General features: G+C 37.0%; 1 protein-coding gene and 5 non-coding genes across 6 annotated transcripts; all 6 read left to right on the top strand.

Annotated features, from left to right (window-relative positions):
• The first annotated feature begins 238 nt into the window (after window positions 1–238).
• On the top strand, window positions 239–350 carry LOC113314632. The gene has a single exon (XR_003342512.1). It is a non-coding gene; the product is annotated as a small nucleolar RNA Z266 (small nucleolar RNA).
• An 86-nt stretch (window positions 351–436) lies between these two features.
• On the top strand, window positions 437–547 carry LOC113314628. The gene has a single exon (XR_003342507.1). It is a non-coding gene; the product is annotated as a small nucleolar RNA Z266 (small nucleolar RNA).
• A 289-nt stretch (window positions 548–836) lies between these two features.
• On the top strand, window positions 837–935 carry LOC113314652. The gene has a single exon (XR_003342535.1). It is a non-coding gene; the product is annotated as a small nucleolar RNA snoR69Y (small nucleolar RNA).
• A 92-nt stretch (window positions 936–1027) lies between these two features.
• On the top strand, window positions 1028–1108 carry LOC113314688. The gene has a single exon (XR_003342569.1). It is a non-coding gene; the product is annotated as a small nucleolar RNA SNOR75 (small nucleolar RNA).
• Window positions 1109–1264: 156 nt separating this feature from the next.
• Window positions 1265–1377, top strand: LOC113314630. Its single transcript, XR_003342510.1, has one exon. It is a non-coding gene; the product is annotated as a small nucleolar RNA Z266 (small nucleolar RNA).
• A 7194-nt stretch (window positions 1378–8571) lies between these two features.
• Window positions 8572–11466, top strand: LOC113312535. Its single transcript, XM_026561282.1, has 4 exons — window positions 8572–8719; window positions 9143–10124; window positions 10283–10337; window positions 10600–11466. Exons 1-4 carry the CDS (start codon window positions 8572–8574, stop codon window positions 11464–11466), a joined length of 2052 nt encoding a protein of 683 aa, XP_026417067.1.
• The last annotated feature ends 386 nt before the right edge of the window (window positions 11467–11852 follow it).

Below are 11852 nucleotides of genomic sequence, written 5' to 3'. Positions count from 1 at the left end.
CTTTGAGTCTCTTCTCCCATTTTTAAAATATTTTAGAAGCTGCTTTTCCTACTGGGGTTTTGTATTCTCAGATGTTTAAATCCCACTAGTAAAGCGTCAATTTATTGATCTCCTTTATTCTTTGGATTTTTAATTTTCTGAGATGCATACCAGTAATCATCACTGTTTGGTTCACATTAGAACTGGGAGACATTTATCAATTTATTTTGATTTTTTTTTTGTATTTTTAAAGAGTAGCTATAAAGAAGTATGATGATTCTATTAGATGTGTGAATGGAGAGACAGAGAAATCTTCTCTCCATTGTGAACTCACAATATTTATTTGGCAATATTATTCTGACTCTTTTGCTACTGTAACTTGATCTGTTTGGTTATAAGTCTGTGAAAACAATGTTGATGAATTTGTTTTGTTTTCTGTATTGTTTTGATTGATTGTTGAAAGCAAGGATGAGGATTCAATTAGATGTGTTAAAGGAGAGACGGAAATCTTCACTTCTTTATGAACTCAAAAATTTTATTTGGCAATAATTTGTCTGACTTGCTATTGTTACAACTATTGTCAATGGTCAGTGATGGTTCTTGTTTACATGTTTTGTTTTCGGTAAATTTGTATGAATTGTACCCATATGTGTTTGTGGGATGAGATCTTAAACATGTGGGTGTCTAAACACTTTGCGTGTTTAGGATCTCATCTCTTGAACGTGTTATTGGTACAATTCATGGCAATTGTTTCAATTTTTGGGTGCTGAGAAAATGTGGTCTTATAGTGTAGTCAGTTGTATTTTGTGATCATGTTTGGTGAGTTTTGGTTAAATGCTGAATTGTAATTTGAGATAGATTGCCGTGATGATAATGTTTCTAATCCCAGCTCTATGAGACATTCCTTTGTGGAAAGTCAGGGATCATATTAGTTTAAACATTTTCTGAGCCTAAAAGTTGACTATTGAGTTTACCCTAAATAAATTCTTTCTTAGTGTAACTTGTTTTTGCTTTGAAGCTTATCATAAATATGAGTGAAATTTAGGTTTCTCAATGATGTCAAAAAGATGACGAGACTGATATATCCATTCTTACCCTTGATGTTAACTGAGGCATTTGTCTGAGAGGAACCCAAAAGATTTCAAAACCTGATTTAGGTGATTAATATGTCATCTGCTTGCTATGTCATTTGTATGAGTTAATCTATTTGCCAAGGGCGTGCTATTTTTAAAAAGCAAAACTGCTATGAATTTGTTTTGTTTGCTGTATTGTTTTGATTGATTGGTGAAAGCAAGGATGAGGATTCAATTAGATGTGTTAAAGGAGAGGCAGAGAATTCTTCTCTTCTTTATGAACTTAAAATTTTTATTTGGCAATAATTAGTCTGACTTGCTATTCTTGCAACTTATGTCATGTTAATGGTAGTTTTTGTTTGCATATTTTGTTTTTAGTAAATTGTGTATGAATTGTACCCATATGTGTTTGTTTGATAAGATTATAAACATGTGGGTGCCTAGTATTAGATGGTGCCTTTGTCTTCAGTGATCATGTTTCACGTTTGGTCTGTTATTATCCGTTGGAGGCTGCTGCCTCTTGAAGACAATTTAAGCCTTCTAAGGTTTTTTTTGGTCAACATGTATCCTAATATGAAGGGTACTTATGAACAAAGAATATTACTATCCTTGGAAGGTCAAAATAAGCTTTGAGGGCCAACACCAAAAGAATTAGTTGCATGTGGCCAATGCTGGCTCTGCCAGTAGTTCATTTGGCTTGAGTTTAGTAATATCAGTTTTAAAATCTTGTGAATTTTTAGTTTTTCTCTTGGGTTTAGGCAATTAGCACTAGGAAAGGAAGTAGATGAGTTGTTGGGTGTCGTGATGGTTTATTATGTGAAGTGAGGAGGAGTTCATGTAAGGTGTGTTAATATCCCTCGACTGCTGCCTCTTGAGGTCTATTTAAGCCTTCTAAGGTTTGGTTTTTTTGGTCATTATATGTACCCTAATTTCAAGGGTACTGTATACTTATGAGCAAAGAAGAGAACTACTTTGAGGGCCAGCGCCGAAAGAATTTGTTGCATGTGGCCTATGCCGACTCTGCCACTAGTTCAATTTGTTTGAGTTTAGTAGTATCAGTTGTTTCAAAGTTGGGCAATTACACAAGAAGAACTTAGGCAATTACACAAGGACTAAGATAAGTGAAGAGTTCGTGCAAGGTTTGTTAATATCACTCGAAGGCTGCCGCCTCTTGAGATCTATTTAAGCGGGTTTAATTTTTTTTGCTCAATATATGTACTCTATTTTCATTTCAAGGGTATACTTATGAACACATAAGTGAGTTAGTCTTTGAAGGTCAAAATACGCTTTGAGGAAATGTTGAAATAGTTTTTGGTTTTCCTCTTGGTTTTGGATGATTACAAAAATTTCAAGGATCCTATCAAACCAGAAAAATTAAACCTTGGTTTTGGTTTTCCTCTTGGTTTTGTAAATTTAAAATACCAACCAGGATAAATTTTACTACATGGGAAATATCTGCATTGTGAACCATGCAACTTTGAGTTGTGTAGTTCAGGTGTGATAAATTGTGTTTTGACCTGGGAAGGAAGTTTATTGTTTCAAGTGCTGGACAATCTTAGTTTCCTTCGGATATCACTAGTTGACAAAGTTCTTTTAGGTAACTTATCATCCATGTCAAGAAACTGTCATATACAAGTGTCTGTAATGATAGTGGTTTTACTGTATGAATGATGTTTGTTTCCAAATGGCTGTGCTTTCGGTGCTGATTAGACATTTCCCTGTCAGCACCTAACTTCTCTTGGATTTGATAGGGAAGAAACGCAACCTGGTTACATTTCGTCCAACTTTGATGATCTTAGACTTTGGTGTGATTAATGTCATCTGCTTGCTATGTCATTTGTATGAGTTAATCTATTTGCCAAGGGCATGCTATTGTTAAAAAACAGAAGCAAAACTGCCAAACCCGCCAAGCTAGATTTGGCTTTACATGCGTGATTATTGGAAAGCGTTTAGTAGCCTAGTAGGGGGAATTTCTAATATCTTGTCCTTGTCTTTGTTTCTGTTAGTGCCTGAGTTTTGACTAGGTTGGAAAGCCTTTGGTGACCTAATATTTTGCAGTATAACACAGAGTTTATGATAATGCCCAAATTGTGCAACCTGTCTAAGTTGTATCCCTAAGTAAAAATTGTACTGCAATCTGAATATATTGCCTATAACCCTATATGTTTGCTAGTTACATGTAGTAATTGTAGTGTAACACAATTTATATGCGCCCAAATTATGCAACTTAAGTTGTATCCTTGTGTAAAAATTGCACTATTTATTGCCGTAACTTGGTAAAATCCTCGCATCCTACATTAGTGTCTTGGTGTTATATAGAGCTGTTGTGGATTATAGCTATTCATTCATATCGTTAGTTTTTCAAGGTTAATATCAGCTGATTGGTAACTTGGTAAAATCCTTGAATCTATTGATGTTAGTTGGTAACTTGGTAAAGTCCTTGTTTTTTTAAGATTAACACTCAAGCAGCTGATGGAAGTTGGTAACTTGGTAAAATCCTTGAATCTATTGATGTTGGTAGGAATCTGCTGAAGTCGAAACTTGGTAACTTGGTAAAATCCTTGAATCTGATGTTAGAGGACATCTGACTATTTGGTATACCGCCCGAGTTAGCCTGCTGTAGGTGAAAATACACCACCCTCAGCGATTTGGCAGCATATCCGACCGAAGATTAGCCTGCTGTTTGTGGTGAAAACACACCAACGTCCGCCATTTTGGAACATTTTTTAGAGCGACCAACAGTTGGGCAGCAAAATAACAGTTATCATTTGGCAGCATATCTAGCGCCAAACCATTTGGTGCCCCAGGGTTGTTTCTGGATTGTGTTCAACTGTTTGAACTCAGTATGGAAGCAGGGCTTTAGGTCACAAATTTGGTGCCCGGGATTAATTCTATATGAACGATTTTTTGGGGACCATGGTTTTTTTGGGGACCATGGTCCTATTAGGCCACCTACACTATAGTTATAAGGGTGTCCTAAATCATTGAAATGACTAACCTACCCTTAACCTAATTTAATTTAAACCAACCCAATAACCACCTATATATATATATATATATATATATAACCACCTCCTCCCACCACCACCTCCCACCATCGCCAATTACCACCACCACCACCACCTCCACCTCCGATTATCACCACCACCAATCACCGATTACCACCACCGCTCACCACCGCCGATTACCACCACCTCCGATTATCACCACCACCGCCGATTACCACCACCAACCGCCGATTACCACCACCACCTCCGATTACCACCACCACCACTATGTATATAGCTTAATTTAAAACATTAACAAAGATATTCTCACAAACCCATTACTTGTCATTCGTTTTTGGTTGAATAAATGAGAAGTAATCATTAAAATGAGTTGAAAATGGAAGTTGCAGAGAGATTTAATGGAGGATTTTTTTTCAGAGAAAAGTTCGGTTATCAAGAATTAATTTTTTCTTAACTGAACTTAGAGTTCGGTTGATTCGCAAAAAAATACTTTTAACGGAACTTCTTGTATTAGAACAACACAAGTTCATAAGTTCGATTCCTTCTCAAAATAAGGTTATCACCGAACTTTAGTTTACGAAAATAATGAGAAGTCCACAAGTTCGGTTCGTTCGCAAAAATGTTAAGTTTTCTTTGTAACCGAACTCTACCTTTGAAACTTCGTAACCGAACTCTACCTAATAAGCCAAGAAATAAATTTCGTAGTAACCGAATGTTTGCCTAATTGCATATATTCATATATAAGCCCAGTTCGGTTGATTCGCAAAGTATGTTGAAGTTTGCGAACCAACCGAACTTCTAACACTAGGTTACTTTTAGCCTGCAGTTCGGTTGGGAACTTGGTTGCGTTGAAGTTTGCGAACTAACCGAACACACAAGATGTACCCAAATAAATTGTTAAGTTCAAAGTTCGGTTACTTACCATTTTATCCTAGGTAACCGAACATTACATTGTACGACCAAAACCTCCATTAACGAGCGAGTTCGGTAACCTGCGTGTTTGGAAAACGCAACCGAAGTACACTTTCAGGTGTGTTCGGTTACATGTTCTTGACATATGGTAACCGAGCTGCCCAAATCTACATAAAAAATTTCATTTTTTTTGAAAGTTTGGAGCAATTCAACCAACATTATCTAAGTTTGAAGCCTACCTGGGTACCCAAATACCCTTCCTCCGATTGTGGTTGGTAAAATCCATCGTTTTTCATGTTTTCCTTCTTCATCTTCTCTAACTTTACTCTCTCAATAATTCTACTTATTTAAAAAAAAACTCATCTGATTTTTTAATCTCACTAATTATCTTTAACTTAATCATCTCACTAATCATTACACTAACTATTATTAACACTAACTAATCATCACCAAAAATTAATCAGGAGGGTAATTTAGGTATTAATATAAATATCTATATAAGGGGTGACTTAGATTTACTTCTAATGTCTTTACCCAAAATAAAATTATGGTCCCCTAAAAAAACTATGGTCCCCAAAAAATCGTTCTTCTATATTTTGTTCAAATAACTGTTTGAACTCGGTATGGGAGCGGGGGGCCCTTAGCCACAAATTTGTCACAGTTTTTTTGATTAAATCTTGAATATTGGGTTTCCATAACACCAAACCCAAGAAAAGTAGCTAATTTATGTAACGTCTTGATGTTAGAGGATGTAAACCTAAGAAAAATAGCTAATTTATGTAATGTCTTAATAATGTAAGAAAGAGATTGTTAATTAAGGTGTATTCAACCCAGGTGCCCCCCTCTTAATAAGCCTTATTCCCACTTCTTCATTCCAAGTTGTAAACATGAAAGATTTCCTTGCCTCTTTTGCAAATTTATCCGCTACTTGACTCCCACCTCTTCTTATCAACTTGAACCCCAAAAAACCATTACATTCCTTCAAAATACTCAAATTACCATTACCTTCAAAAAAACTCAAAGTTTCCTTCACAATTACATTCCTTCAAAATACTCAAAGTGTCCATCACAATGCTTTGATTTTGCCAGACCATCATTGTTTCTTTCCTATCTGCAAATTCAGAATTCTTTTACAGTCACCTTCTATCCTGAAGTTCAGAAAACCTTTTTCCTTTGTCCATTTTGCTCCTTTCAATAGGTCTAATACTTCAGCCTTTTCAGTGTCAGATACTCCAACAAAAAGGTGGTTAAAAATATCCTCATTTTCACCTATAGGCTTTGCCTTAAAAATATTATCAAAGTAATCCTTTAGCTCTTTTGCAATTTGTACTTGTTTTTTGTTTCCCCACCAGAAGATTTAATCAAGCAATCAATTGTATTTCTTTTCCTTCTTTTTTAACCATGGGAGTATCTAGTATTTCTTTCTCTTAGATTTACTAAATTATCTCTTGATAATTGTTTTGCTATTTCTTCTTCCATAGCATAGAGGTTATCCGAGATAATAATTTTGTTATTTATCTGTTGTTGTTTTTTTATTATTATTTTTTTTATTTTTTATTTTTTTTGTGATAATTTTCAATCTCTTTCACAAGTTTTTTATTTTCTTCTTTGGTAAATCAAAAATGTTTTTCTTCCAAAAGGTCAGTTGATTTCCTAAGTTTTTTAGGTTATTAATCATTGAAAGAGTAGAATCTGGATCCTGTAAGTTCCGGCATCCATAAATCAAATCAATGCAAGACTGTTCTTTTAACCATGTGTCAAAAAATTTGAAAGAAAAACATGCATTTGTATTTTTTTTTACCCTCCATACACAACAGCAAGGGATTATGATCAGTACCTACCGGTGCCAGAAAAAAAAGGCCTGCGGTTTTTTGTTTTTTTTTTATCACAAAGACTCCTTTCCTTTGATTGCACATCCCTATTCTGTAATAAGGAATTGAGTTCGTATAGGCATTTTGGACGCAGGGATTGAAATAGCTTCTCTGGCTACAATTTCTGATACTCCACCCATTTCATAAAGTATTCGACCCAATTTAACGACAGATACCCAATATTCGGAAGATCCCTTCCCCGTGCCCATACGTGTTTCCGTAGGTCTTAATGTAACAGGTTTGTCTAGAAATATACGTACCCATTATTTTCCCAACTTTGAGGATTGAATCCCCAAATTGGGTTTTCCATTTATAATTTACAAAAGCTTTATCGAAAATAATGTAACTTTATGAAATTAAGATTGAAATCTATGATTTTATCTACATGGATCCCTTTTCCTTTTCCATCAGTGACCCCCCGTTGCAGCAGCAGAGACATTTATCTAATCCAGGCCTAGGTCAGTTGCTTGATTTGAACCCAATCCTAATTTTATAGTAACATCAGACTCTATGAAATACCAATATTGAGCTACGAATTTCGATTGGATCTGATGAATCGAAAGACATCCTGAAAGAAGCTTGGCTTCTTTCGATTTCCAATTCTCTATAGGGCGTGTAAAATCATCATCTTCCTCTTCTTCATATCTAGACTTTTGGAGAAGAAATAATGAGCATCAGCCTTTTCAAAGTCAAAGTCAGGGCTCAATTGGTGGAAATGCCACTTTTGGAAATGGGTTTCCAAAAGTGCCACCCCTAATCCCAACCTATCAAAAATGCCACTATATGACATTTATGTCCCTAATAGTACAGGACCCTTAGTTGTTTGATATTATTTTCAACTTTCAAAAATTAAAATAATTATTTTTTATGTGGTTTTTTAGTGCCAGGGTCCTATACAAAGGGTCCGGACTCTTTACCGAACCCTAGGCATATATTAAAAAAATATTAGAAATCGTTTTTTTTAATGTACTTAAGTATGCAGGGTCCCTTCAAGAAGGTCGGGACTCTGTACAGGACCATCTGGACCTTAGTTTAAGGACCTTTTAACTTGACCACCTAAGCGCCATGTAGGTGCCATGTAGATGACAAGTAGAACGAACAAGGTGAGGACCTTTTGCACCAGGGTCAGGACCTTTAAATAAGAAGTCGGGACACTTAGCTAAGGACCTTTCTCAAGTCGACCACGTAGGTGCAATGTAGGTGACAACGGGGATGAACGAAGTGATAATATTTTTACTAGGGTCAAGACTCTCTATGTCGGGACCCTAACGCTTCACCTTCCTTACACCCCCGTTACACCCCTCTTTTCCTTACATAACCCACCTTCATTCTTTTTTTTAGCGGTTCATCTTCTTCTTCTTCCTTCTTTCATCTTTTTTTTCTTTTTCATGGCAGCTGCTACACCAGGAAAGCTAATCATCCAACTGAGATAGAGAAGGAAGGATCTATAGGTGAGCTTAACTTTTAGCTCTTTCAAATTCGATATTAAATTTGGGTTAATTTCAAACTCAAAGTTAGGGTTCTTGAATATGTATTGGGTATTCGAATCCAATACAGTGAAATAAGGTATTGCGGTTCTTGAATATGTACAGTGAAATAAGGTATGAGTTATCTTTAATTTTGTGGTTTGGTTACTTAATTTATGTAGGGTTCATGATACAGGATGATCTTATAACTGATAGTATGTTATGTTTTGTGAAATGCAGTTGCTAATTTGTCGTCGCCATAATGATAAGCAAAGCTGTTCTCATCCACAACAATGGAGAATGGGTGCACAAAGAAGGTAATGATAACTACAAAGGTATGACACATCTTGCAGGGGTACCTGATAAGTACACTTTTGAGGATGTGAAGAAGGCAGCAATGGATGTTCTAGGTTTCTTGCACCAACCTTGTTTTGATGTGTATAGCCTCATAGATGTCCCGGAAACCGCATTTAAGCAAAGGATTAAGATTGTTAGCGAAGAAATTTTGATTTTTTATGTTGGCCAGACATGTGGAGTCCCAAGCTTTTACACAATCAAATAAGGAGAAGAAGTAAAAGTAGATATTTCTCCCCTAACTCCCAAAACAACTACTGGAGATGACAGCGGATCCAAGATGCTTCCCCACACTCCCTTGACCCCTCTTAACAATCTGACGTCGAGTTCCAGTGAGGATTATCAGTCCAAGAATGAAACCGCCAAGGGAGATGGTGGTGTTAAAGGAACGTTAATTTGTCCCTCTTAGTATTGTATTTTTGTATTATGTTTGTCCTGACCAAATTGTCACACTAATGTTGAATGTTTTGTTTTATCAGCGCGTATTAGTGGTCCAAAGGCTAGGAGATGTCTTGAACCAGTAATGACTTTATCAGCCAAGAAACTCCGCTGTCTTCATGATGCGCCATCAACTCCAGCGCCAATACTAGATATTCATGAACTCCCAAAGGAAATGAAGTATAATGATCTACGTGTGGGTAATACTTTCAAAAGCAAGGAGGTGCTGAAACTTATTCTTGCAATAGCCAAAGTAGAAAGAAATTTTGAGTACAAAGCTTCTAAATCCGACAGCCAAAGGTTTATTGCCAAATGCAAAGACAAGACATGCCAATGGCGTCTTCGAGCATTTCCCTTAGATTCTTGTGGGTGGTGGAAACTCACAGTTGCGAACGATGTGCATACTTGTGAAAGCAACAAAAGGACTGACCCTGAATTGAGAACCAAAGCGGCCGCTGCTGGAATTGCAGAGCTTTTCAAGCACAAATTCAAAGAACTAGATGCGGCCTATACACCAAAACAACTGATTAAGGACTTAAAAAGGGAACATGGAGTGGTTATCAATTACCGGCAGGCATACAGCGCTTGCAAGCGCGGTATGGAGCTGATCAAAGGTAGCCCCGATGAATCGTACCAACACCTCGTTGGTTATAGTCACATGCTTGGTTTTCGTAACAAGGGTACTGTTACTGAGATTGTAACTGATTCAGATGATTCTTTTCTATATTATTTCTTTGCTTTTGGAGTATGTATTGAAGGATTCAAAAACTGTTTCAGACCCGCTTTTGCAGTTGATGGTACACATCTTACAGGGCCACGCCAAGGTGTTTTACTGTCAGCCGTTGGAATGGATCCCGACGAGTCGATCTATCCTATGGCTTTTGCTGTTGTTGATTCAGAGAATAATGAATCTTGGGAATGGTTTATGAGAAAGTTAGCCGAAGTACTTGGCGATAAGTATGCTATGAATGAAGATGTTGTTGTGGCAACAGACAGGCATCAATCGATCGGTAGAGCCATAAGGTTGGCATTTCCTTGTGCTAATCAAGTATATTGCATCCACCACCTTTCAGGTATTTAACAAGACTTTATATACTATAAATTCACCAGTTTTTTCTGTTTAAATAGATTTGGTGTTAGTTATCTGAATGGATATAACGTTAACCTTGATTTGTATTTAGTGTTGCTTATCAGACTGTAGATCTTTATATGTACGTATCTAGACAGAGTTATGAAGTTAGTTAGTCCCTTGTATCATTAGATACGTAGTTCAGATCAATGACAATAGCATCTGGTCCCTTGTATTATTAGATACGTAGTTCAGATCAATGAAAATAGCATCATATTGCATATAATGTACTAGAGTAGTACCATATAGGATATATGCACACAATAGTGGTCACATATATATGTACAGTCCAAACAAGTTTTGTTGTCCACCCTTCTGTATGATACATTTCAGACATATATATATGCATGCTTCATGTTGTACTTATAGGTCAGTCCTGTAATGTTTGACCTTGCAGAAAACATCAAACAAACTTACCACAGCGCCGCGGCTTCGGTGGCATTTACAAGAGCTGCAAAAGCATTTAGCAATGATGAGTATGAACTTTCTATGAGAGACCTAGGTTTAGCCAGCCCCGCTGCTTTAAAATCTGTAGTGGATCTTGGACCGGAAATGTGGGCCAGGGTAAAGGCTAGAACAGGTCGTTTTACTCTCATGACCACAAACGCATGTGAAACTTTCAATTCAAGAATAGCTGATGTTAAAGGTCTTCCAATCTGCTATTTAGTCGATTACATTCGAAGGCTCCTTATGGAATGGTTCTGCCAACGTAGACAACTAGCTCTTGATTGGAAAGATCCTTTGAGTAAACATGCACGAGATATAATCAAAGAACGGTGGGCTGTGGCAAAAAGGTTTGTGGCTTTCCATGTCGATGGGGACGAATATGAAGTGGACGAGGGTGACTATGAAGAGCAACACACCGTCTATCTTGACCGAAGGTCTTGCACGTGCAAAGTGTTTGACTATCAGCATCTTCCGTGTCCCCACGTACTTGCAGTGTGTGAGACATATAAAATAAAAGAAGAAGGCCTTTGTGGGAATTATTATAAAACATCTGTTTGGAGATCTATGTATGAACCTAAAATCTATGGTGTGCTGAGCCCGGAAACTTGGGATGTCCCAACGGAGGTGGCAGAACGGGTGGTGCTTCCTCCAAAAATTACACCGGAAGTTGGTCGTCGGAGCATCAAGAGGAAAAGGGCTGCCATTGAAAAACCTAGAAAGAAAAGAGGTTGTTCAAGGTGTCACCAGACGGGGCATTATGCTAACAACAAACTTTGTCTCAAGGCTTAGAAATGGAGTGATTTTGGTTGCTAACATTGCGTACCTTGTTATGTTTGTTTGAAATAGTTTAGGCGGCATCATTAGTTTAGTGGTTTTAGTCATGTTTTCGTCCTCAGGATAAAAAAACACTTCTATCATACCTAATGGAAAATCACTTTCAATATAAAATAATAAACTAGTCAGACATTTGCTTAGACCATTCTTCATCACTTCTCTTTTCAAGTTCTGCGTCCTTGTGCCTTCGGATATCGTCCCTCATTGCATTTTTCACAAAAGACTCGAAAGAAGCAATGACTGAAGTTGATGTCCCAGGACAAAGAACATCAGGCTGGTAGCTAGGATGTGCTACACGTGCTTCTTCCTCATCCTTCTCAAACAGATCTTCTTCCTTCACC

Source organism: Papaver somniferum, chromosome 9 (assembly GCF_003573695.1).
Source record: "Papaver somniferum cultivar HN1 chromosome 9, ASM357369v1, whole genome shotgun sequence".
NCBI classification, from domain to species: Eukaryota; Viridiplantae; Streptophyta; class Magnoliopsida; order Ranunculales; family Papaveraceae; genus Papaver; species Papaver somniferum.
This window is presented reverse-complemented; position numbering and strand designations above follow the sequence as displayed.